The sequence below is a fragment of the Pithys albifrons genome, chromosome Z (assembly GCF_047495875.1).
Source record: "Pithys albifrons albifrons isolate INPA30051 chromosome Z, PitAlb_v1, whole genome shotgun sequence".
NCBI classification, from domain to species: domain Eukaryota; kingdom Metazoa; phylum Chordata; class Aves; order Passeriformes; family Thamnophilidae; genus Pithys; species Pithys albifrons.
In genome coordinates this window covers 23,224,857-23,251,879 of record NC_092497.1, presented here as the reverse complement: position 1 = coordinate 23,251,879, position 27,023 = coordinate 23,224,857, and the positions used below count along the sequence as shown (strand labels likewise).

Sequence of the window (27,023 nt, the reverse complement as noted above, 5' to 3'; positions counted from 1 at the left end):
GAAAATTATGTCTAATTTAAATTTTAATGATTATAAAATGTTTGCAGGGTTAGATCTTTTGCTGTTTACATACCAAATGCACAAGAATTTTATTCCTTTTAAAGACTGATGGTTTGACTTCTGAACTACACAAACTACCACTACAGCACATTGATGGTTCAGTAGTTCATTCAAAATGGAGAAAAATACAAATAAAACTAAAATCAAAATTTAATACTAACAACTACTGAATGGGTAACATTCCTGTAAGTTATCAGTGTCAAAATATTCTTCAGGCTATGATCTTAAAAACACTCAGGCACTCAATGTTATGTATGAACAGCCCCATGTACTGTTCTTGACGCACTGAAGGAAACTTAACTTGGAGAAAATCTGAGGCGACATGAATTAAAATATTTTTGCATGATAGGTATGTTTGCATTTAGTGATGTAAAAAAATGCATTCAAGAAAAAATTTCCAACTTGGATTGAAACTGCAATTCTGTATCAATACTGAAACAAGTTGATGTTTTTCTTTTAATAAGGCACTGTACACTGACTACTTTGAGAAAAATCCCAACTCTTCTGATTTCCAAATTTGGAAGTAGGAATTAAACCATATAATCTCTCCCCTGAAAGCTTTGCATTTTAGAAAAACAGTAGATCAAGTAGATAAAAACCAGAAGACTTCATTCCATATGAAATTACAATTGAAAGCAAACAGACACCTGATGAACTCCCAAGAGATCCACAAGAAAGAAAGAAACTATACGATATGTAAAGGAAGCACAGTCAGGTTCAGTGTCTCTGTGTACTGTGCATGGAAATGTAAAAGATACTTGCAGATAACCGTTGCAGGTATTTCTCATAGCAATTTATGGATGAGAAACTCCTCTTCCACACATTGAAAGTGTGTGTGTGACATGAGTGTCTTTACATAGGCAGTATTTTAAATTCCTAAAACCCAACAAGACTACTATGGGAGACTACTGTGACATACAGATGGTAAAATTGGCATGTCACACTGAAAAATATGCTGAAAAATATTACTGTTTTTAAAACTTCCCTGCTGTGCACTGCATTATGAGGCTGGGGGTGCAGCAGGATTGCCTACATGCTCTCCAACAGCATACACATATAGCCACTAGAAAGCAGCTTGACATTTAAGGCAGCTCATCTCTCCCCCAACAAAACACGCTTTGCATCAGGTAAGCAAGTTGTTTCTTCTAATCTATACAATTCCTATTTACAAAAGGTCTCATGAACCGTTTTCACCTTCATTCAGACAGACAGATAATTTTAATTATTGTTGGCATTTCACAAAATCCGTGGATATTCTGTGTTGAAAGGGAACCACAAGGATCTTTGAGTCCTTCTCCTAAGGGAATGGCCATACCAGGATCACTGATCAGTGTATGTCCCTTATAGCTTGTTAAAGGTATGACAAATGCTGGTTACCTGTCTGGAACCCACTGTTAATCATTTTTGGTAGACCTATAACTATTCTGTATCTCTTCTTACGCAAATTAAACTCTAGCAAGTTTTTTTCCTACCTATGTCAGGTTAAAAGGGATAATGAAGAACTAGCTTCTCCAATTTGTCCAACCAGCAGACACTGATTATTTCAGTGGGTTCACTCTCCCCTCTCTCTTCAGTTACTAAGTCTTTCAGGAGCTTAGGAAATAACAAAAACCCCAAACAAACAAAAACAACAATAAAACCCCCAAACAAACAAAAAACCAAACAAAATCAATACCCAGCTACATCCTTTTTCCTAATAAGCGCAGAAATAATAAACATGATTAAATTCAATAACAATAGAGCCATGGCAAAAATAATACTATTAACCCAAACTGGTCAAGAACATATGTATTAAATATTTGTAAAAATGTTTAATTTTGTATACCTGCTTTTGCCAGTATTGTCTCTTATGCTTAAAAAAAAAGGCCATTCTAAATTCCTGAAAGCTTTGTGGAATTAGTTGTCAATAATGTTCCTTAAAAGAGCTCAGTAATTGAACTTGTTCCTTAAATGAGTTCTGTTAATTACAGAATTTTCTTTCTGACTTCATAACGTTCCTAAGTCTTCTCTACAGATTAAGCATCCCCCACCACTTGGCTGATTTTTAATTACAAAGAGGAATACTGAAACAATTACTTTAAAAAAACAAAGAAATATCCAATCAACTCCTAGATTTTTCACATTATCATATTTGCCAGCTGCGATAAGCATCATATCTACATTTTTCACAGTTCAGGTTCTTCTTTTGAAGTCAGTTAGATCAGAGAATAAAAGGCTGACAATTATATACACAGTCATTTTTAAATCCATAAATATGTCTCAGATTGTTAAGTAAAAGCTACTTTAAAATACTTCAAGGCCAGAACAAAAGAAACATGCACATACAAAACAGACTTTAAAGATCTGTTAAATTAGATGCACAGCTAAGATCTCAGTGGCAGCCATACCACACCAGTTTAGTAGGAAAAATTAAAGCTTATGTATAAAGCATAATAGAAAGTATGCACAGACACACAAAGGGAATCAAGTCAGGCAACCAATGTCATTTTAGTAAAGGTTTTTACTTGGCTGCAGCCTTGAACAGGTTCCTGTTGTATTAAACACTGTTCTTAGCAAGCCAATAAACAAGCGACACAAACTGCATTAGCAGTGCCCTGACATCCTGTTTCCTTATGTATTCAGGAAGTGCTGGTATTTCTGCTTCTCTTGCCATTTCATGTAAGATTTGACATATTCATCCAGGAGAATTGAAAATGAGGGAATGCACATTTTATTAGAGCTGGAACATGGTAAGGTTTGTAACCCTCTTGTGGGACAAAGAGTCCCCAGACTACAGCACAGTACTGAGAAAGCCCTAAAACATTTTCTGTTGTAGGTGACAATCTGGATCAGAACAGCAGCCATTGTGCAGGCTTCTCTAAAAAAACAAAATACATCCCTTTCTATCAGCAGAAGTTAGGCAATTAAACAAACAAAACTAAACAAAAACCCAAAAGCAAACTATTCCCTCCAAACAGTGGGATTTCTAAAGAAAAATTATAGTTAAAAGTAACTTTTCCCACCATCTCCAATTAAATAGCTTCAGCTATCATGGGTATTCAAGTATTTAGCATAATAATTACAAGGCAAAATATGTTCTTAGAAAAGGAACTAAAAACCAAAATCCACCTAGCTAGCATAAACAGTTTTGGCTGCTTTACTCACTTCCCTTCCAAAGAAACAGGATCAGGGTAATGACATTCTACCCATTTTTAGTGATATTTTCAGCTGGGTTAGCTGGACACCATAGATTATATTCTTCCAGGCTCTACTCAAACTCTTTGAAGATATATAATTATTCAGCTCTACGTATCAGCTCAAGTTCTTGATGGCATTTACAGTACATAAAGAATCCTGTTCATCATCTCTAGTTATATCAAAACCTACTGTGATTTTCTGAAATGAACAAGATTTTTAAGTGTTCTCATCTCACAGCAATAAATATTCATTCAACAATCTGTCAGATACCCAACTTCAAAAGATAACTGGCTTGGAGGCAAATACATGATAATTAGGGCTTTTGAATTCTTCAGCAACTAAAGCTGTAGACCTATACTTACAAATAGATTTTACTGATTTCCTTTTCCTTGTTCTTATGGAGAAGAAATAAGGAAAAAAAGACAGAAAAGATCAAGAAATGGAATATTTTAGTATAATGTGAATACAATGCTACAACCATTACCTGGCTTACAAGAGCTGGCCTTGCAGTCCAGCAGGTCAGTGTGACATATTCAATGTATTCAAAAGTTAATTTGGCTAAGCTGGCAAGTATGATGTAAAAACAACAGCATCTTTTTTAATCTGGGGGAGAAGTTCATTTGCAGTCTACCTTCTGAGTGTTTCACAGATATTCATCATAGCATCTTTTTTAATTTGGCCGAGAAGTTCATTTGCAGTCTACCTTCTGAGTGTTTCTCAGATACTCATCACAAGCACATTGATCCTTTTTCAAGCAGGATCAAAAGCAGATTTTCACTAGTAATTAAAAGAGGTTCAAAACATCCTTATCTTATTAGATAACCAGGTAACAGAAAAGTAGAAAAAAAGAATTTATTTTTACCTTTTCTAGCTTCTTAGCCTCAATATGTCGCAGCACCTGTTCCCTCCAGTTGTGAGGGACTTTGCTTTTTCCTGCAGGGTCCAACAGTGAGTGCTCAGAGCTAACCCTTGGGCTGGACCTCTTGGAAGGGCTAGTCCGTGAGTAATTGAAGTCACTGACTGACATAGTTCTTTCTGGTATCTCGTTCACAGAGGGCCGAGCACTCTGCGGTCGGGGAACGTTTGGGCCATCAATGCTGTATGTTCGGGCAGAAAGAGGTCTCTGCTGCCCCGACATTCCTGGGGGAGTTCTGCCCATTGAATGCAAATCTCTGTATGTTAAGTAGTCCCCTTCAGGAACCTGGGCCCGCCTCGAAGGCCCACTATCCCCAACATTCATGGAAGCTGTGGAAGACACACTGCTCTGCCTTTGCAGAGTGTGTCTGGTTGCTCCTGGGAGCAGTCTGTCACTGGGTGGAACAGCCCACAAATCCATGTGTCTCCCAGCCATCCGCTGGTGAGTGTTGTACACAGCACTGGCTCGGACATTGTTATGGTTGGAGAAATTCATGTTGGCAGAATGCTTTACGTAGCTGGGAGTTTCTGCACTGTCAGACCTAAGCAGACGTGATGGAGGTAAGCTGCTCTGTTCTGCCTGGGTGTTCTGTTTCTGGGGCCACAGGGCATCCTTTGCTGCTGCACTGCTGCTGTACTGAATATTATACTGGGGAGGAGGGCAGAACATCTGTGCACCACCTGCCACTGATCCTCTTACTACGTTAGCACCTTCAGGATTGTGATTTGAGTCAAACTTGAACACAGTTTTTGTAGAAGATACTAAATCAGATGATGACGATGACCCAGGAAAAACCTGCAAAGGCTGATCGTACAGAAGAGTAGCGGATTTACTTCGCACTATGTTTTTTCCATCTGCAGTATCAGATGCTGATTTTACCACGGAGTTTGACTGCTGAGATCCATTCTCATTTACAATGTCATAGATTTTCACACCACCACTGTCCATACTGGTGATGCTGTGAGATTTCATCACGGAACCGCTTCTCTGTGGGGACAAATCTTCAGTGCTTCTCGAAACAGACAGCTCAGCAGAATCTTCATCAACTGTAGTACTTTTCACTAGTTTGTCTTTACTGGGAGACTGCACTGTTTCCTCAGGATGCCCATTTATTTTATTTATAGGGTATTTATTTCCATTTTCCAAGTGCTCACTTTCTTCTTTTGTTTTGTTATTCAAAAAGCCCATTACTGAAACCATTTTCTGTGTTTCCAACCTTTCTACAGGAACTGGCACTGCCTCTTCCTTAACCAGTTTATTGATATTCATGTTTATTTGGTCTAATTTGTGAGACTCCTCCATAGGAGTGCTTAGATCAACACCTTTTCCTATCAGGCCTAATCTTTCTTCAATGCTTAATTCATACTCAGACAAATTTGTAACCTTCTCTTGCTCATTTAGTTTTTCTTCTACTGTAATGCTCAATTCTTCTCCATTTTGCAAAAGAGTATTCAAATTTTCATCTCGTCTGCAAAAAAAAAGATTGCTCTTGAAAGAAAGTCCAAAAGGAATCAACATATTTCTCTAACAACTGTTTTAGAAAAAATTACCATTAGCATGCAGCACAGCCACACTGTGCATACAAAACAGGACAAAACCCCTGACTTACAATTTGCTATCTTACTGTTGCAAGAATTTGTTATATGGAGGACTCATTTGGGCAACATTTGTGTCATCTGATTTCAAAAGTTTGTTTAAATTCAAAAGGAATTATTAATAACAGTTTAGCAGTGGTAAGAAGTATAAAGTGACAATAACTCAACTTTTTTATCAATTTCTTGTCATTTCCATGACAATTTTGGACAATTGGTGATTCTTTAAAAAAAATGGCACTTTCTGAAGAGTAATTTTCTCTAGAAGACTGACAAACTGAAATTACATTCTTTGTAAGTTTCTAAAAGCCTTTGTTATATTAGCAATCAAACTGATTTTTGAAATTAAGCAAATAAAAACAAGCTTTTGTAACACTATATTGAACTCTTTTGTAGGGATAAAGCATTAAAAAGATAAAATTATCACACCTTATCATTAAAAATATGGAACCATGTATTGCGCACTAAAGTTAGACTTTTTACGAGAGCCTTATTAACCTTAACATTATTAATCTTATTTTAAAATATTGACATTTAAATTATGTCATGAATGCAAAATTATTGAATTAAATGCGTGGACACAGGATATGAAATATTAATTTTCTATTGCATTTGCTTAGTGGTATACAGTATCTTACAAACCTGATCTTGGATAAAACAGCAGCATGAGTTTCTTTGTCGGGAGAACAGAGAGAAATATCTTGGCTACTATCGGTATTTAAGGAAACAGAATCTGACATTCGAGAAGGAGAGGAGCAGTTGCTGTTATTCTGATTGCTGTTGTGGGTAGCTTCATCTGATAAGGAATCAGTATCTTTTGCATCATCTGAAATAAAAATTTGCCAATTTAGTTAGACACATAGATCTTTTTAATAGCCATTTCTTGTGTGTATGTATAGTATTTAAAAAATTGTGGTTTCTTCTTTTTAGTTCTTACTACCAGAAACTAAAATGTAAGCTAACACCTTCGCAAAGTTCATTTCCACTGCTGGCAATAGCTCTTATTTTTTAAATATTTTGCTCAATGTAAACAGCCCTTACCTGTTAATCAAATGTAAGTTGATGCTTTATTCCCCGTTTCCTTGGCATAAGATAGTGCTACATTACTGAATACTTCCTCAAAATATCTATCAAATCATATTTGTGTTTTTACAATGACTTCGAAGTTCTGAACTACATGAGTCTTTTAGCCCCTAACAAAATGAAATAAAGTGCCTCATAGCAGGATTGTGAAAGCATTCCAAGTTCGTATTTCCTGATTTTGAATATTGTATCATTTTTAAATTGCTACTTATTAGATCAAGCACAGAGAAACTAGCTAGATCACTAGATAAGCTCTGTGTATGTTTGGTAAAAAAAATGTTCTGCAGATTTGGAATCCAATGCATCCCCATGCTTTGCAGGTCACTTAGGACAAAGTTTTCAGAGTAATTTACCCCTGTGCACACTGATTCTTGCATAATGTATGCCTACTTCCATATTACATCCCTGTAAAAGTAATTCCTCTGGGGGAATTCAAGATGGCCGTGGTTCTGACATGAATGTACAAACAAATAAACTTCATTTTTTTTGCTTCAAGACACAGTTACAGGTGCCAAATGCATAAGTTTTGCAGAATTAATGTCCATCTTCTGAGAAAAGAAAGAAGTTTTGACTTGGTACTTTAGTGAGACATAAAACCCGAAGACAGCATTGGTAAATGTCAACCTTTTCATCTGTTTGTGTTCCTAGGCAGACGTTTCCTGCTATCTCCATGTGCTTTTCCTCACTAAATCTCACCTTTTTACATCTAATGGCCAGAAAAGCCTTTTTTGCTGCAAAGTACTAGACTAGGATATCATACAAAGTAAAATACTGTTTGCTATACAATTTTTAAATCATGTTTTCTCTGAATCCTAGGCCATTCATTAATCATAAAGAAATGGTTACCCAGACTAAAATTATATTTCACAGAATATAAACTTTAGTTAACAAAAAAAATGTTCTGAAGTTTCATGTTACAGGAACAAAGGAAAATAAGAGAGTAAAATAACTGAAGAAAGAGTTGCCAAGAAAGAAGTTTATTCTTAAACTTCAGGAAGAGAGCACAGCTTCTCCAGGAAATGTAAACAAGTGATATTGCTGCCTACAGCAACAATTAGAGCAGCAATAATTCTCAAAATCATTGGATGGAAGGGCAAATACAGAATATTTCCAATATAAATACCACATTCTGCAATCCTTTTCTTAAGCATATCTAGAGTGTGTGCAACCTCACCGTCTCCCAAAACACCTCTTCTTCCCCTCTGTTTTTAAACTGGTACAAGAATCAAGAAAATTATGATGTCAAGACAACCTTCCGTATCACACACCCAACTGAAGCGTAAGGTATTGCAGATCTTTTTTCCTGCTTTCACTGTTTAACCAGAGAATTAATCTTTCTTTAAAAACATACAAATTAAGCTTACTTTTACATAATTTAATTGGAAAAATTAGCCACTTTGAGTCAAGAAATTTTCAGATTCATGCTATACTTCCAGTGATATCTTACCTTTTTTGTTATTGCTAAGAGCTACTACTTTTGGTTGGTTTATGGAGGTTTCTATCAGTGGTGGTCGCATTTCTGCCATTTTCATCTCTTCATCAGAGGAGAGTTCTTCTGACTCCTGCTAAAGGAAAACCAGCTTTATGCTATGTATTTTAAGGAGCAGTTTAAAGGTGAAGCCAATGCCACTGAAACTTTCACAGACTGAACAATAAAAGGGGAAACAGATAAACAAGCCACACAGCATAGGTATAACATAGCCTGCATCTGCAGTGCAAGTCAACTGAATTACCTTTAAGTAGTAGCACATGTAGACTTGCATTGTCACTGCTGAACTCCATGAGATGACAAACATGTAACTTTAGCTGCAACAGACTGCTTGGATCAAGCAGATGTAGCCTGCGTTCCAACCCTGTGATTTGGAATCAACTGGAAGTTCTCTCTGAATTGATCAGTGAACCAGCAAACAATGGAGACTGACTAGCTGGGTGCTGGTCTTGCAGGAAAAGCTCAAACTGAAACAGCTGTAGGGCAGCATGACCAAGACAATTTCAGGAATTAAGAGCTACACTGTGAGAAAAGACTGAATGAGCTTGACTTGCCTGATCTAGCAAACAAAGAACAAGAGTAGCTTGCTGGGGTTACATTCCAAAAGGAAAAGAAGTTATTGAACTTCAAGAACAACAGCAGAGAAATAAAGCAATGCTAAATACATTTAAGTTAGAAATCACTAGTTCTGTGCACTTATGAAAGAGATCAACAGACAAAGCTGCTGCAAGAGCAGCCATGCAACCTGTTCAGTATCCTACTGCCATCCCTATATTTCATCACCTTCAAATACCAACTGTTTTTTAACTAGTACTTGAAAATAATGAACACCCAACAAACCTTCTTTCCCTAAAGGGGAAATTTCTTTCTAGTAAACGTGCTTCCTACAACAAATACTATAAAATCCATATTGCAAATTGCAAAAATAGTCTGGCAGTGTTCACTTCTTCTTACTGTTTTGTAACACTTAATGTGTGGAACCTACTGGACCATCACCTTCCCACGATACTAATCACCTTGCCAGTTCTTGTGGCTGCGGGAAGGACAAGTCTGCCTGAGATGTAGCAAATAAGGTATGGTAGTTCTCATTAAAAACAAAAACTAAAAATCCATCTGCTTTTATCTGCAATCAGAACAACCAACCACCAACTCTTCATGACACCCAACACACTGCCCTTCCACTTGGATGTGACCTGCAAGCATAATCAATGCTGAAAGGAACAACTTATACACACCCATGTTTACACACCTGGATTCTGCATCAGAGTTACAAGCAGGTTAGTACATGGAAGCAAGGAATTCCCCGCCTCACTTACTGGCATACAGCCGTCTACAAAGAACTGCTGTCACTATCATTAGACAAACAACATGATCTTCTGAAATCATGTTTTTAAATTAAAGAAAAATGTCAAACCCAGTATTTCTGGAGAGCAAGTAGAAGCAGGAACATGCTAGTGGGGAATTGGCCAGCAACAGCCACAACTGCCTGTCACCAAGTCTCTTCAGCAAAAGTATGATATATCTGTGTTCCACTGCTTACACAACACAGGCAAAAATGTGCTTGTGAAACTATGAAAATGTATTTTACAGGTTGTGACTGAATAAATGGGAATTAATAAATGACAAGTTCCAAAATTTGTCATTAACATCAAACTTTCTAAATAAATGAATACATGGTGTATGTCAGAGAGATGTACAGAGTTCATAAGTTTAAAATCTCTCACTATAAGAGGTAAATTCATTCCAGCTCACTAATAAACACAGAGGAATAAATATTTTTGAACCTACCTCCCACTTTTCATTTGAAATACATGTGCATTCTATCCATCTTTTCACAGTTTAGATCAACTTTCAATCAAGTTTACTTTCTTTTTCCTTAGATGCATGTATCCTTCACCATGAACTTTTTATTAGCTATTTCAACTTCTACTTACTATAATCTGAAGAAAGAAAAGTACTGCATTGCAAACCATCTGAATTTACAAGTTATGGATGGCAAATTTATTCTACTGTCAACAGAAATTTTCATCCCCCAGAGTAACAAATTCAATACAACACCAGAACAACTTTTCCTTGCTATAATGCTCATTGCAATGCCATACCTCAAGCATGTCTTCATGGTTGACAACGGATTTTGTGTTCTGCAAGGTTTTAACAAGTGCAGTCATCTGTGAATTTGCAGTGCTGTGCTCAGCTTCTGGTTCACTAGGCTTCTGCACAGAGCTTCCTGATGAATATTGTTTCCTCTCATCTACTTTGTTCTTTATTGAACCGATTTCTGAAGTCTAGAAAATTAAGAACATTAGCAGAAAAAAACATCCTGAAAGGTTTTCAACAGCATGATATTTACAGTCAACATTATGTATTTGGGGAAAATATGGAAAATATGGGAAAATTTGAGCTCTGAAATTATAAAATATGGAATGGACCAGGTATGAAATGCTGAGAAATCTCCACAGGCTACTAAGGTACAGTCCCTACCCTTTATCTATCAGTTTGACTCTTCTTACTGGTGTCAATTTGTACCATAAAATTTCCAGTTAAATGAAAAAACCAAAGGGGCCAGTATCTACAATGATTCTACATCCTATCACTTATCACACTGCACCAACCTGTTAGGGACTCTTGACACCTTTGCCAGCTTGTTATTTTTGCCTTCCCAACTTATTGTATACAACCTTCAGTCATGATAGCAGCATAAGATCCTGAGCGATTATCTCAAATTTCATTGCAAATCTGGCAGATAGAGGAGGATATGAGAATGACAAAGATGCCATTCCTCCAGAAACTGAAGAAGTCAGATCCTTAACTGACTCAAAGTTTCTTCTTTTTTTCCACCTTTCTTGTTCTTAATGTAGGAGGAAAATTATTACTGCAAACCAGACACTTATTACAGACTTTCTTAGGTGGGGAAGAGTAAATTGTGTTCTGTAATCTGATAATTTTTCTTGCTAAAGCACTAGAGGGGTGGGAGAAGAGAATTACAAGGAATCAGTAACACTTGAGAACGCTGGAAGTTCTTGCAAAACCAGAAGATGGTATTATCTCTAACCTTTACTCCCACATCTTTTACAGAAACTGTCTGGCCTTCACGTTTAGACTCCTTGGCAAAATCTTCAGTAGATTCTTCATCCTTTAGTCTATGTACAATTGTCTGGACTGTTTTGACCATATTCTTCAGTTCATCAGGATATGGAGTTGGGTATCTCTTCAGATTACCCTCCTGTACAACAAAAAGCAATAATGTTCTACATTTAATTAAATGCCATAAATAAAACTTAAAACAACTAATTAATTAGGACAAACTCACTGAACAATCCAGGATTACAGATAGAGCTAGGTCATGCAGGAAAAAAATTAGGGAAAGAAAAGTGGAATTTGAAGTAAATTTGGCTATTTCAGTTAGGGATAACAAAAAAAGTCCTTTTATAAATACATTAATAACAAAAGGAGGGGCAAGGAAAACCTCCATTCTCTGTTGGACTTGGAGGGAATTATAGTTAAGGAAGATGAGGAGAAGGCTGAGGTACTTAACACCTACTTTGCCTCAGTTTTCACCAGTAAGACAGGTGGCCCTCAAGACAACTGGCCCCTGGAGCTGGTGGACAGGGAGAGGGAGCTGAATACCCCTCCTGTATTCCAGGAGGAAATAGTGACTGACTTACTGAGCCAGATGGATCCTAACAAGTCTATGGGACCAGATGGGATCCATCCCAGGGTGATGAAGGAGCTGACAGAAGAGCTTGCCAAACCGCTCTCCATCAGTTTCCAAAAGTCCTGGCTCTCTGGGGAGGTCCCAGGTGATTGGAGATTGGCCAATGTCACCCCAATCCACAAAAAGGGCTGCAAGCAGGACCCTGGCAACTACAGGCCTGTCAGCCTGACCTCTGTGCCTGGCAGGGTAATGGAGCAGTTCATCCTGAGTGCAATCACACAGCACCTTCAGGGTGAACAAGGGATTAGACCCAGCCAGCATGGGTTTAGGAGGGGCAGGTCCTGTCTGACCAACCTGATCTCTTTCTACGATCAGGTGACCCACCTGGTGGATGAGGGGAAGGCTGTGGATGTGTCTATCTGGACTTCAGCAAGGCCTTTGACACTGTCTCCCATAATATACTCCTGGAAAAGCTGGTAGCCCATGGCCTGGACAAGTGTACCCTCTCCTGGATTAGGAGCTGGCTGCAGGGTCGGGCCCAGAGAGTGCTGGTGAACGGAGCTGCATCCAGCTGGCGGCCAGTCACCAGTGGTGTTCCCCAGGGGTCTGTATTGGGTCCAGTCCTGTTTAACATCTTTATTGATGATTTAGAAGAGGGGATTGAGTCCATCATCAGCAAATTTGCTGATGACACCAAGTTGGGAGGGAGTGTCAATCTGCTGGAAGGCAGGAGGGCTCTGCAGAGGGATCTGGATAGACTTGAGAGATGGGCTGATTCCAATGGGATGAAGTTCAACAAGGCCAAGTGCTGGGTCCTGCACTTTGGCCACAACAACCCCATGCAGCACTACAGGCTGGGCACAGAGTGGCTGGAGAGCAGCCAGACGGAAAGGGACCTTGGGGTACTAATTGACAGGAAGCTCAACTTGAGCCAACAGTGTGCCCAGGTGGCCAAGAAGGCCAATGGGATCCTGGTCTGTGTCAAAAATAGCGTGACCAGCAGGACCAGGGAAGTGATCCTTCCCCTGTACTCTGCATTGGTGAGGCGACACCTTGAGTACTGTGTTCAGTTCTGGGTCCCTCAGTTCAGAAAGGATATTGAGGTGCTGGAGCGAGTCCAGAGACGAGCAACAAGGCTGGTGAAGGGACTGGAGCCCAAGCCCTATGGGGAGAGGCTGAGGGAGCTGGGTTGTTTAGCCTGGAGAAGAGGAGGCTCAGAGGTGACCTCATCACTGTCTAGAACTACCTGAAGGGAAGTTCCAGCCAGGTGGGGGTTGATCTCTTCTCCCAGGCAATCAGCAACAGGACAAGGGGGCACGGGCTTAAGCTCTGCCAGGGGAAATTTAAGTTGGAGATCAGAAAAAAATTCTTTCCAGAGAGAGTAATGAGGCATTGGAATGGGCTGCCCAGAGAGGTGGTGGATTCACCATCCCTAGAGATTTTTAAACACAGATTGGATGTGGCGCTGAGTGCCATGATCTAGTAAATGGACTAGAGTTGGACCAAGGGTTGGACTCGATGATCTTGGAGGTCTTTTCCAATCCAATCGATTCTATGATTCTATGATTTTCACTTTGCTATTTGAGTCTACCTTCACTGATGCAGACTTAAGACTTATAAAACCCCGAAGGTTCACTTTGATTTTCCCTCTCCTCAGTGTGTCCACTGACTGTAAGCAAGGATTATGACAACTCTAGTTCACTTAAAAAAAGTCAGGATTAATCACTGTCTCCCCACGAATGTTCTCCACACCATCCCTAGTCAGGTAGTGCCCAGAACAGGCCATACATTGCCTTGTATCAGCTGAGACTTCTTCCTTTTCAGCCTTGCTTAAAATGATCTGCCCAAGAAACACCCAACCTAAAAGCAAAGGAAAACTCAATCCAAACCTAGTGTTTCATCCTCTTATCTAGTAACTGATGACTTGATGTATTCAGCACAGTGAAACTCACAGCCAAAGTAAGGGAAAGGATGAGACTAAGGGGTGGAAGCAAGAGGGAGGGAAGCACCTAGCAGTCAAAAATCAATTCAGTACTAACCCGAGGTGGTGCCTCTCTCTCATCTTTGTCTTCATCACACTCAAATGCCACCTGAGCACGCTGTTTCCGCTGTTCCTCCCACAGAGATGGATTGAAACTTTCATTATCAGATATGAACATAACTAAAAAAAAACAACCCAAAGAAGCTCTTATAAGAATAGTATATACTATGCAAAATAAACAACACTCTTTTTCTTTCTCCTGAATGGGATTGGTGTGCTTTTGTGCATTCTTAAAAGACTAGCAGCACAATTAGTTGAAGACTGGCTGCACTGCCGCAGCTTTATGAACTTGGCTGTATTTTTATACTAATGAGGTATGTATCTGTAAAGACAAAAACACATACCCTGCTGAACACTAATCTTAACATTCACACATGAAAATTTTCAGCAGAACTCTGCTGAAAAGTGTTTCTATTCCATATATATATATATCTATATTAAGTTGTGTGTGTGTGTACATAAATGTAAGTTATAGAGATTTATATAGCCTAACTTCACTGAATTGGTCTCATTAAGCACATGTAAGAATATTCATTTGATTTCATTTAATGAAAACTTAAAAATGAAGAGTAAGAATGACTTAGAGACAAAAACCTGCATTATTACTAACCCTGAAAAAAATCTAAGCATCTAATACTTAAGGTAAAGGCATGATTTTGCAGAAGTGATATAGAGATTTTACAAACAAGTATTTCTTGCTTAATTTTACAAGAGACAAAATTCTTTTAGGTACCCACTGCCTCTTATTCTAACATGTCTCTGTGTTACATCAGCCACTATAGCATGCCAAACAGTCCACTAAATCTGCCATTACCACTCCAGGAAATGCACATCTTTCAATAGCAATACCAAGACTGTTCATAATAGCGACTTTAATAAACAAAATAGAAAACTACAAAATTTTAGGGCTCACTAAGTGAACAGAATATTTTTACTCTGCCTCTATTAGGCAAATTTATAATTTTAACATATTTCAAAATATTCTAACAGACTTCATTATCACTAAAACTTTCTGACTGAAAAAAGAAATTGATAATTTAAAAAAAAAATTGAAATTTGAAATTTTGAGAAACTATGTATTGAACTTTAAGCCTTCCATTTGGAACAACCATCTCAGAGGCAGGTATTCTGTCAGCTTAGGCCAAACAAACAACCCTTTCCTTGTCTACAGAAAGAAACCCTGGCACCTGAGGGAAAAAGGGTTCAAATGGAGTGAATGCCTCTTCAGGAACAACCTGGAACTTCAGTGAATCTCCAAATTTTGTAGTTTTCTCATTCTATCAGAGGTTTTGCAAGTGCATTAGAAGGCACTAAAAGCAATGCACAGTTTACTGGTTTTGCTGATGTTTTGATTACTACTCTCTCCCTCTCTGTGTATAAGACACTTGTGCCATGAAATACAAATGCTGTAACTCATCAGCTTTCAGTTATTTCCATCAATACATGTCCTCCTCTCTCCATTTCTGTTAAAGCAGCACAAGCTTTTTCCTTACCTGCAGGAAAAAGAAAGTGGAAAAATAAAGAGTTCTTTCCTCAACTCCTGATGGGTGTACTATTGGAATTTTGCTTCTTTCCCTAACCATTTCACAGATCTGCACAAATAACTTTTCTGGTAAGGTCTTAAAATTTTTGGGCCTAACCTGTTATAAAATCATTTAAAGTAAATGTAAGCAATGTTTTTTTCTGTATCAATTTTTTTTTCATTTTAAAATGAAACACAATGCTGTGTACTTTTCAAAAAACATGTACTTGGTAAAAGCAGAAACATTTTGTCTAATGTTTTCTGAAAATAGTCCATTTGAAGTTGACAGCTGCTACAGACAATTTCACCCTCAATCTTTAAGCTCAGTTGGAATGAAAGAGGGTATCACACCGGGAAGGGGCAACCATCACAGAACACGATCCCGCCAGTCCATTTCTCACCCTGTTAACCAAAACATCTTCATCTAGAATTTACTGATATCTAAAACTCGCTAAGTTACTGTTCCCATTCATCAGCTATAACTCATAATCACTTAAAAGTTTACTTCAAACTTCTATTTAGGTATTACTTAGCGAAAATCATTAGCGGGAAGTCTTCCCGTTATTATTTTCAGACGTGAGCACTCTCTATTTCTGAAATCCTTACCATCCTCAGTCCTTGGCTGCTGAGGGAACATGTAATTAGTAAGCACTGTTTTCTGTGTGTCAGGGTCAGCTTCTTTTTGAAGAGGGATAAGTGGTTTAGACTAGAAGGTAAATGAAAGAAGGATATATTATGAGAATATATATAAAAAGCTACATATAATCTGCACATCCCAGAGCTTGCCTGTCCTTTGACTTTGTAGCCCACTCTGCCTTGTATTAAGCCACTTCCCTTTTGAAAAGATTTCACAAAACAAAAATTCTAACATGTTTATCTTTGACTGAGGACTGAAACTCAGTAGCAGCTTTAGTGAATAGTAAACACTGGATATTCAAAAAGTAACCCAGTTTTTTGTTGGGACTTACTACCATCCCAAAGCAGGCTGATCTGGAATGCACAGATATATTTGGCCATTTAGAGTTGCAGACAATCATATAAAAATTTTTGCAGTTGTTTATTTTTCATACTGACACCGGATGGAACAAGCTCCACCCCCTACAGTAAAGGGCAGAGGATTCCTGAAATTACTGCATTAGTAAAAGTGCGCATCTGCACCCAGAGTATTTCTGGCAGCCCCGTGGCACCTTGATGCCATTCAGAAAATCAGCATAGCATGGAGTGCTTTAGACAAAAGAAGAATCCAAGCTACAAGCTCATGAGTTACTGCTTAATAGCTTGAAACTCAGTCAGTCACAGAAAGCAAAGGTGTGGCAATAAACCTAGCTCAACAAAAAGGCACGCTAAGCTTTCCCACTGGTGCAGCTGTGAAAGCAACACCTGCTACACGTTCCAGTACTGGCTTATCATCACCAACTCCCCTGTGTAAATAAGCCTGAATTAAGAAAAACAAAAACAAACATAAAAAAGACCCCAACATCTGTTAAACTGCACTTCCTTACTGCACAGAACTTTGCCAAAAGTATGAGTCTCCAGAGACAGGTAGGCTCAGTGTTGTTTACTTCAGGAGAACCGACATGGCAATGTCAAGAAAGTATCGATGCATGTACACAGTGCAAGGTCTTGTTTTTTAACATATGGCTCTATACATGTCAATTCCATTAGCAACCAAGTCAACAATCATCTATTTTTAATTTTAAAAAATTTTACCTGATTGTCTGATAGCCACATAGCAGTGAGCTGTTGCAGTTTTGTAAAGGTAAATGGTAAATTCTTCAGTCTGTAAAGTACAAAACAGTTTATGTAAGCACATTTAGCCAGACTGTTAAGATTGTTAAATGATCTTGCATTAGCCTGTAAAATGTTTAAAAAGGACATTTACATATAAATTTAAATTAATAACTATTGAGAGTTAAAAGGCTACAGAATGTAATTTAGATTCAAAGCTATGACTAAAATTAAAAAAATCCCAATCAAACAAGAAAAACATTTCTGCCCAGTTTAGCAAGTAGCTTAAAAAACAGAAGTGACATTTTGACTTGAATTTAACTCAGTTGAGTGACTTGAATACAATTTGAAGACATTTAATGTGAATTAATAAATCTGAATCCTCAGCATTTTATCTGTCAATATTTGTGCATGTCAATTAAGGAAAAAAGTACTACACTTGAAAGTAAGTTTTTCTCCCAGGTATGTGTGCTGTGAAAGGGCAGCCCTGCATAATGGAAGCTCTGGCATTAAAGGATAAGTCAAGATATGAATGGAGGACAGAGAAGCTGGATTGACAGAACAGGAGGTAACGTTCCCTGAGGCTTCTCTCTCCCAATATATTTCAACCCCATAAACTAGCAACTTCCCAAAGCTAAACATTTTGTCCATTTTTAATGATCAGCTCTAATAAAACACAACTCTTTTCCCCTTCCCAGAACACCAGAGTGTCCTGCACTATAATGTGATACTGTTGGGTGCTCCATTTGCCATAGAGGAAGCTGCTAATTTTTAAGTAAGAATCAAAAGTTTTGTGAAAAAAAACAAACTAATTCCCCAGAAAAACACATGCTGGTAACAATCACGAATGTATTGAACCTGCACTTCAATGCATGTGCCAAGTCATGAAATAAACACAACTTAATACAATGGAACTGCAAGTTCCAGAATATAATAATACCTTAAATATCTAAGCTGTTTGCAAGATAAGGAAAGATACCACAATGTATTTGTAACAATCCCTCTACATTACTATTGCATTTTACACAAATTCTATTTGAATTAAAACATTTGCAAACCTGTTATCACTCAAATTGATGACTTTTAATTTCTGCATATCACCCATTTCTTCAGGGAGAAATTCAAGCTTATTAGAATGCAGAAACAACACTGTTACATGCTTCCAGTTTCCAACCTAAAAAAACCCCACAAAGAATTAATTCCTCTTCACAACATAAACATGCAAATTTTTACTCTAATACAATTGTTATTCAATACAACTGTTTAATTGACTAATACAATTCATATTAAAGCTATTTTGTCTGTAAAGTATATTTATACGTACATATTGAACCTTCTTGTTTCAATACACAAGCAAGGATCTTCTACTTGTTTGAAGAAAACAAAAATCAGAATTTCATTGTTTGAAAACTTGTACATTTGTATACATCCTCCTTTAAAATCTTGCACAAAGAAAATCCTCTCAGGAACTATTAACTTGTTATCCATAGGTTGTACAGACTGTGGTTTAAAACACATTAAAGTATTCATTTTACAGTTTTGTAATTACATACCTCTGATGGCAGCTGTGTTAAAAAGTTATGATCTGCAGCAAATGTTCTTATATTAGAGAGCTGCCCAACAGATGAAGGCAATGTTTCAATCTCATTGAAACTACAGTCCAGTTCTTCTACTGATATTAACCTGCAAAAAAAAAAATTACTCCTCTACACAGATTAATTAATCCACCATTAATTGAATACTTGAAATTTAAAAGACGTTAACATCACTATTAATTATTAATCGCAAATGTAGTTCAAAACAAACCCAAGGGAGTTAAAATCCAAGAAAAATCCTTTACTGATTGCACAAACTGTGTTTGGAGTGGTGTTTTTTGTTCTTTGGTTGACTGTAGGATTTTTGGTTGTGTTTTAGGCTCTTGCTTCTTTTTTTAAAATCTCCTTTACACCACTCACAAGAGACCATGCACTGAAAACAGGAGGTCAGCAACATAAAATGTTTGTGTGTCACATGGCAATGTGCCACTGTAAGGCACTGACATTCAGAATGGAACAGATCACACTCAAACTGGAGCTGAGTGCAGTTTCTGAACAAGCAAAGAATTTCAAGTGAACCTAACAATCTGGCAGTGATGCAGTATTTTGGAAACTCTGATAACAAAGCCTACATTAATTATAATAGATGAAAAGAAATTGGAACGAATTGTACATTTGTGCAGCACTTAATTCTGAACCAATTACTTCTGGCATTATTTGCAAGTTTTTAATTTAATTGCTGAACACCAAAACATATATTAAAAAAAACCCTGCTGATGAAGAGGTGAAAATTCTCCCTCTAAACAAGATAAATACATGTTCAGATTTACTTTATACAATATTTTTTATAATGGTTACATCATTTGCAATATCTACCACAGCCATGTTACTGTTAAAAAACATTTTCAGGCAGCTGACTGCCTCTAAGTAACTTGTTTTCCTTCATATTCAGTTTTTCTTTTATAGATTGGTAGATGCATTGGTATTAAATAATAAGAACATACATGCTTCAAAGTAGAACTAAGATATGAAAGTACTTGCTTTTGATTTTAAGACAAACCAGGTAGAAGAAATTAAATCAAGTAGTTACAAAAAATTCCAAAAGAGGAAATGAGGTTACAGAAAAGTGTTTAGAAAGGCAATTCAACTTCTTATTTTGGTGAAATACCTACCCCCCTATGGAGTCTGGCAAATACATTAACTGGTTTTCATCAATTTTAAGTGTTGTCACCTTCTTCAGGGAACCTGTAATAACAGGAACAAGTAAAACAAAATGGACATTTGAGTTCATTAGGCTGAGTTTTAATTTTTAATTAATGCGAGAAAACCCTCTATGGGCAAGCAACCCCATCTTTTGTATTCCCTGGCAAGCCTATAGTGGTGTATTCCTAAGGAAATGAGTAGATGAGATTACAGAACTTGTTTGCCACCGTACAATGTGTCAGCAATCGAGTGCGGGAGGGAGTGGGGGCAGGCAGGGAGTTAAAAATACTGTTTCCTTCTGATACAGACAGCACTTTCTCATCCCTTCACAAACTACTGTATAAAGTCAAGAATGTTCCACAACAATTACAAGCTACTATTGAACTACACATTACAGCTTTATCAAAACCCAGCACTTTTCATCAACGGAAACAGACCTAAAATGTCATTCTATTTTCAAGTGCTCTGTTCTGAACTACAGGCTTTCAAGAACATGAATTCACTGAAAGTACAAACCAATAGACTCCGGCAGTTGCTGAAGTGAATTACTGGATAACAGTAGGTCTTGCAGGCTTTCACAACCTGAAATACCTTCTTCAACTACTTCAATGTTGTTTTTAGAAACATCCAAGTAGGTCAGTTGCTTCAAAGTGCCTATGAACTAGAAGCAAGAGAAAATAATGCATTCCAAAAAGTGTATGTTCAAAACAAAAAATTCAGCAGGTTTGACACACTGTCTCCCAAGTGTACTGCCAGAGGAATAAACTTATTCATAGTGCTGAAATAAAATTTTATGCAAAACATCCAAGCTTTATAATGAAGTATTTTGTGCAGATAAGCACAGCTGATGTTTTTACATATATACAGTAACTCTGCATGTCTCTAAAGAGAATCAAGTAACTGAAGCTTTAGAACAGACTTGAGCAATAGATAATGTAAGGACATCATTATGCTCCAGTAGAGACTTAATGCTTATTTTTGTCTTTTGTGTAAAGCTGCATTCTACTTAACCTCAAAAACAACAACGATGAATCCCTAATTGCACTAAACTGAAAGAAACAAGCCAAAATACAAACTTGTATTGAAGATTTGTGTACACTGCTAAGATCTTCACAGGAACGCTGAAGTCACTTTCCAAAATACAGTTTTATTTAACCATAAAATACAAATGTTCAGTTTGTATTTTACAATCAAACTACTCACCTCTTCAAGAAAGAGTTAGCTGAAGTAAGAAAAAAACAGCAGAGAAGACTACTGATAGGCAAGAAGGCCACACATCACAAGACTGCTAGTGATTTTAAGGCTGAAAATAGGCCAGCTGCATCATAAAGTTCAGATACTCATTTACCAGCTGACTACAACATAAGCACAGGTTCTCAAGTATTGCAATGATAGGTCAGCCTGGACCACATGTAATCCAGGGAGATGTCAGGAGCCCAGACAAAGGCAAGAGAACATGTTGTCTGGGACTGGCAATGCTCCCTCTCTACTTGGCACCAAAACTGGCACTGCTTGCTTTAAACCCATGACCAGTAAAAAATCACACAATATATTTATCATGCAAATTCCTGCTTGCTAACACCAAATAATCCCTTTTTGGAAGGACCAGTCACCCCTAAATTTGATCTAAGATTTCTACTCTTTTCTTTAATGGAAACATAATTTTTAGATGCCAAGTATGTAATTTCTAGCGGGGAAGGGGGCATGGAAATAAAAAGTTGTGAACCCAGCCCTCATAATCAGTTATAATTTCTAACTGGAGTAGTTATGCATTTATAAGTCATTTTGCCTTTTGGCTTTAAGTAACATTAAAATTGCATAGCAACTTCAATATACATGATCACTGACAGGGCAAATACCACTGCAATTTGAAACACTAAATATTTAACACAGTAAAAGAACTTACCCCTGGAATAAGTGTGAGTCTATTACCATCCATCCAAAATTCCTTTAATCCACTCAGTTGTTCAAGTACTTCAGGCTGTAAAGGAAAAAAAATATTAAAAAAATTGTGAACAGCAAAAACAAGTACAATAATTCATCTCTTGCAACTTTAATAATGTCTTACTATAGCTGTTATGCACTTTTTTCAATAGATCAAAGAAAACCCACACAATTCACTTTTGAACTGCAAATAACATACCAGATACACAAAAAAACTTTCAAGAACTTGATCACAGAACCTTTTCTACAGAAAGGGTTTCTATTGAGGGTTTTCTCCTAGGTTTTGTTTTGTTGGTTGGTTGGTTGTATTTTTTAACAGAAAGTATTATTTTTCAACAGGGACGCAGAAGTACTACATGGTACGTGCATCATTTCTTCCTTCATGGAGGAGGTCTAAAAACCTTTAGGTTCCATTAACTCAGAAGACCTGTGATTTTTTGGTATTGTGGAAAATGTAAACAAATTTCATTTTTCTATCCAAAGAGGGTGCATCTCCATGATACAAGCAAATCACTCCATCCATAAAGTGGAGTGCAGGATTGTGTTTCCATTACAACTTATTGTTAACAGTGTCTTATGTATCACAGACAGACCACTTTGTGGTAAACATTCATAAAGCAGCTGCTTTCCTATTTAAACTTTCCTTCTGAGAAAGTAATAGAAAAGAGGTACTGCTGCACCTTAGGAACTACAGGCAAGTTCACAAAGGCTATCTGAGTTTTGTTATATGGTAAATATACAGGATTCCTGAAGAAGTTGCAGTCCTGAGTACCAATAATTCATTTTCCAAGAGAAATTCATAACTAAAGACTACCATTCAGAGAGATCTTTATCCAAAACAATAGCAGTTTCAAAGCATTTTGCGCTTTTACCATATGATCTTAGTGAAGTTCTGTTACCAGTACTTCACTCTTGCAGCTAAAAGGCTGGCAGAGACAAAGCAATCAGACAAAAATATAACCAAACAGGTAATTTTACAGCCTAGGCTCAGTTCCTGGCTGTTATGGCTTAACATGAGCCTGTATACTTTAGTTTAAGGTTCCCACATGAATATCTAACCTGTGATGAGAATATGGCAGTAATAGTTAGAAGTGTAACAATACTCATGAACGATTCCTTAAATACACTCCTCTATTTGCCAGACCACACCACTAGGCAAGTGTTCAGCTCTGCATGTTCTAGTAGTGGCACACAAAGGCTTGGCTTTAGTGTATTGCAGCTCAGCATATTTCACAGTATTTCTATTTCAATTCCTTTACCCAGGGAAGTACTTGTAGAAGCAGAGATGTTAAGTGACTCTAAAGACAAGATGTATTTGTCTGTGAGATCATGAATAGGAAACAAGTTATGCTAAAAAAAGTCTAAGCAGCTCAACTGTAAATACTACTTTGGACAATATTCAAATCTAAAATTAATACAGGGTCCCTTGGATCTAAATAGTCTGTGCACAATAATAAAATCAGGTTGTGCACAGAATTTATGACATTAAATACATGATAACCAATAAGTGTTTAGAACTTACTGTAAGACAAACAACTATATTTATAATTCAAACACATATTACTATTTGCCAGTATAGTAACCACACTATATGACATTATTATTTTAAAATGGAGGAACAACTTACTCATATTCATAAGAACACACACAATTTTGTAACAGGCTAGTATAATGTAAGTATATAAGTAGTATAACATATACATAATACTTCCTCAGTAGCAGAACTCTATAGCTAATGTTTACATTTTCATATTTATTAAAAACAGAACAGAGGATAAAGAGATTTATAAGATACAAAACTCTGTTACTAAGGAAAAACTCACCACTTCTGTGAATTCATTACTTCCTAAGTCCAGTCTCTCCAGCTGAGTCAGTCTGGACATGGTTCTGCACAGGAAGGGGATTAATAAAGAATTAGATCTAAGCAAATACCACCTACATCAAATATTCCAGTGTTCACAAAAATGTATTATTTTAATCAGTATTAACTGGTGATGGATGCTATTCTGTAACTGGAATGATACTTAAATAAGGTCAATTTTTCACACACTGTTCAATCAGGCACATATTAATGATTATGGAAACTGCTGATTGTCACACAAAGAGTCCCTGCAACTCCCCCACAGACCAGTTTACAAAAGCTAAAGACTAGTGGAGTAATCTTTATGATAAAGAGTAACACAGTAAAGCATCTCTTCTTCTGAATGGTTCAGCTTTTCACCTACAGACTCAATATGTCCTTTCAGCAGCCAAAGGCTGGTTAGCCATATGTTTTCCTCTCAAAGACTACTGCCTAATGATCAGTTAAAACAAAAAGGCCATTATTGAATCACAGCAACCAACAACACCCTTCTTCCTCTTCAGACTGCAGACAAAGTTGCTTCCACGTGATAAGGTTTGGAACCCTAATTATTTCTCTAGTCATACATTAAATCAGATTACTAAATTGGATTTTGTGACACATCAATACTCTTTAAGCTATCTTACAGTGAAGATTAAATCACTGACTGAAATAAAAGTAAAATCCATTATTTCAAGCTGTGTCTTGGAAACATTTTTCCTCCATTTAATTTTACTTTGGGGAACCTAAAAGTATTTCAAAGGGGCTACGAATCCCTCATGTGACATCGTGTTCTGTGTTTATCTAATAATAGATTTCCATAGAATAATTACTATACCTAAAACTTTCCTATATAAACTGCAACTGGGTACACACTAAAAAAGTCTGCAAAAATTAAATAAAAGAGCTTCTAAATGATAGATATTATCAGAATATACCTATCAACATCGTATCTTTAAGAATCAATTGCAGGAACACAAGATGCTCTATGCAGCTATGCTGAGCTTCAGCTTATCTTCTTCAAATACAGTAAGTACTACAGCTGCTCTGAATACACAGTTCAAATCTGTTGTATTGAAGAATGTCTTGTTTATTGAAAGTAACTTAAAATGATTATCAATACTGTTCATGAAACTATCTCCAAGAAGGAGATTCAACATTTGCCTATAAATTTGATTTTCATGACATTAATTATGCTGGGGAAAAACTAAGAATTTAGCATAAGTAGGTAAAGACATGACCAGGATAAAAGCAGAAGCCATTTTTTGCACTGCACACATAGTATATACAGGGCTTTAAAGGAAAAGCTTTAACAAAAACATGAAAGGGATACTTCCAGAAGAATCTGGGAAACAGTTTCCCCATTTCTTGAAGCTAATGTACAGGATGAATGCTATTAGACAACTGCTAGCACTCTTTTTCCCATCCTAGCAAAAATTATCTAAGTCCCTCTGAAATACTCCATAAGCTGAATCTCTCAAATCTTTATGAGTCTATGCCAATAACAATTTTAGTGCCGTGTGTTCCAAACAAATTTGAGACTTACAGAACCACTGCTGAAGACTCCTTTGAAGTATCTAACATAGCATTCTGCAGCTTTCAAAACTTTGTAGACCCCATCATGCAAACCACTGTTATGTAAACACTGGCAGGGTAACAAATTCACTTTATTGATTTGGGGGCCTTTTTTCCCTTGCCAAAAAGGCTGTAATCTAGCAAACACATCCACTCAACTATAAAACATACACAAATGTGTTTGCACGACTAGGGTCTCCGTAATATTTCTCCCTTTCCCCACTGCCTATGTCTAACAGTTTCAGCTACTCTTTGACTAGTATCTCCTTGCTTTTCATATTGTTGTTCTGTACCAACTATACCTGCAGACAAAATGCAAACAAGGCTTCAAATAATGCTAAGGTAGCAGGAAAATTCCATGCCAAAAGACATGGAAACAAACAATTGCTAGATCACTAAGCTATACCTATTTCTATCTTTGACATGGCACTATGTAATACCTTTCATAAACTGAAAGTCTCTTTCATAATTCATATTACTGAACATGCTGTCAAATCAATCCAACACTAAGGATCTGGTAGTCTAAATTATGCCTCACATTCTGATGTTGCTTAAGACAGATTCGCTGAAGTTCACAGCTTACTTCAAGCAGCATACAATTCAAAAGGTGTGTACAATACCAAGACTGGGCCCTGAATCATTGTAGTTATACTTCCAAATAACCTGCTTCTTTCTAGAAGGCTTACTCTTTTTTATTGACAGGCCACAGAAGCTGAAAAGATAAAATATAAACTTAACATATTGCCACTGGACCATTTTCCCAATTTCCCAATTTTAGAAATGTCTCTAAAATAGTCTTTCTGTGGTTTTGCTTTCCTTTCATCAGAAATATTTTAATCAAGCTGGTTTGCATTATAATGCTGCCAGTTTTGTAGTCTCTGGCTATAGATAAGCTCAAAGCAAAATGATGCATTTGGCATAAAGCAAGGTTGATTTAATTGCCATTAATTACCCATTTTGATTAACATTCTTTCAAGTGCTTCATGCTTTAGTGCCAAAAATTATGTGCATGTCTGTCCTAGTTCAGCAGGAGGGACCAGCTAACCCTGTGTGGGGGTGATCAAAGCTGTGTATTCTACCCCCTCTATTCATTCCCCAAGGTCAATGGGCCATTAGCTGCAGCTGCCCAGGGAGCCATTATCACCTTCACACCCAGCCTGAGGGGGCGGAGCTGCTAATGGGCCATCAACAGCTCAACACCCCCTGGCTCCCAAAGTTAATCACCCATTGTGTGAGTCCCCGCCCAGGGGTAGGGACTGGGTGCTCCCTGAGGGTACATAAGGGGTGGGTAAGAAGACCTTGGGAACCTCTCGTCGGATCCAGAGCAGCAGCAGGACCTTGACAGCAGGAGATCACCGCTCTCGCCCAGACCACAGCCCTCGCCTGCACCAACAGGTTTTTCTTTTCCTTTTGCTCTGGACTTGGGGGAACCACAGGGGTCTCAGCACAAGGGCAAACAAACCCCCTTGGGTTTGTGCCCCAGGACACTGGGTTATACTGCTGGGGTTTTGTGAGTTGAAAGCAATCTCCCTTGTGTGTCAGTGTTGTTATTGTAATATTATTATTAAATTTTAGGTCTGACTTATAATCTCTCTCGTGGTGAGTTCATTTCCCCTGCTGGTTCACCTTTAAACCAGCACAATGTCTTACTCAGCAAGAGGAC

General features: G+C 37.4%; 1 protein-coding gene across 11 annotated transcripts in view; it reads right to left on the bottom strand.

Moving 5' to 3' along the window:
- The window catches only part of ERBIN (erbb2 interacting protein), a 121,094-nt gene that overhangs the window by 17,379 nt on the left and 76,692 nt on the right, over window positions 1–27,023 (bottom strand). For 9 of the 11 annotated variants that reach the window (XM_071580325.1, XM_071580327.1, XM_071580326.1 and 6 more), the window contains 14 exons: window positions 23,769–23,832; window positions 21,908–21,982; window positions 20,518–20,662; window positions 19,971–20,043; window positions 18,817–18,946; window positions 18,322–18,437; window positions 17,246–17,315; window positions 16,142–16,241; window positions 14,012–14,133; window positions 11,370–11,540; window positions 10,420–10,602; window positions 8,276–8,393; window positions 6,388–6,571; window positions 4,100–5,621 (listed from right to left, as the gene is read on the bottom strand). In XM_071580325.1, coding sequence (XP_071436426.1) covers window positions 4,100–5,621; window positions 6,388–6,571; window positions 8,276–8,393; window positions 10,420–10,602; window positions 11,370–11,540; window positions 14,012–14,133; window positions 16,142–16,241; window positions 17,246–17,315; window positions 18,322–18,437; window positions 18,817–18,946; window positions 19,971–20,043; window positions 20,518–20,662; window positions 21,908–21,982; window positions 23,769–23,832 — 3,073 coding nt within the window. The remainder of the gene's footprint in view (window positions 1–4,099; window positions 5,622–6,387; window positions 6,572–8,275; window positions 8,394–10,419; window positions 10,603–11,369; window positions 11,541–14,011; window positions 14,134–16,141; window positions 16,242–17,245; window positions 17,316–18,321; window positions 18,438–18,816; window positions 18,947–19,970; window positions 20,044–20,517; window positions 20,663–21,907; window positions 21,983–23,768; window positions 23,833–27,023) is intronic. The other 2 variants (XM_071580332.1, XM_071580334.1) reach the window with 1 other exon arrangement.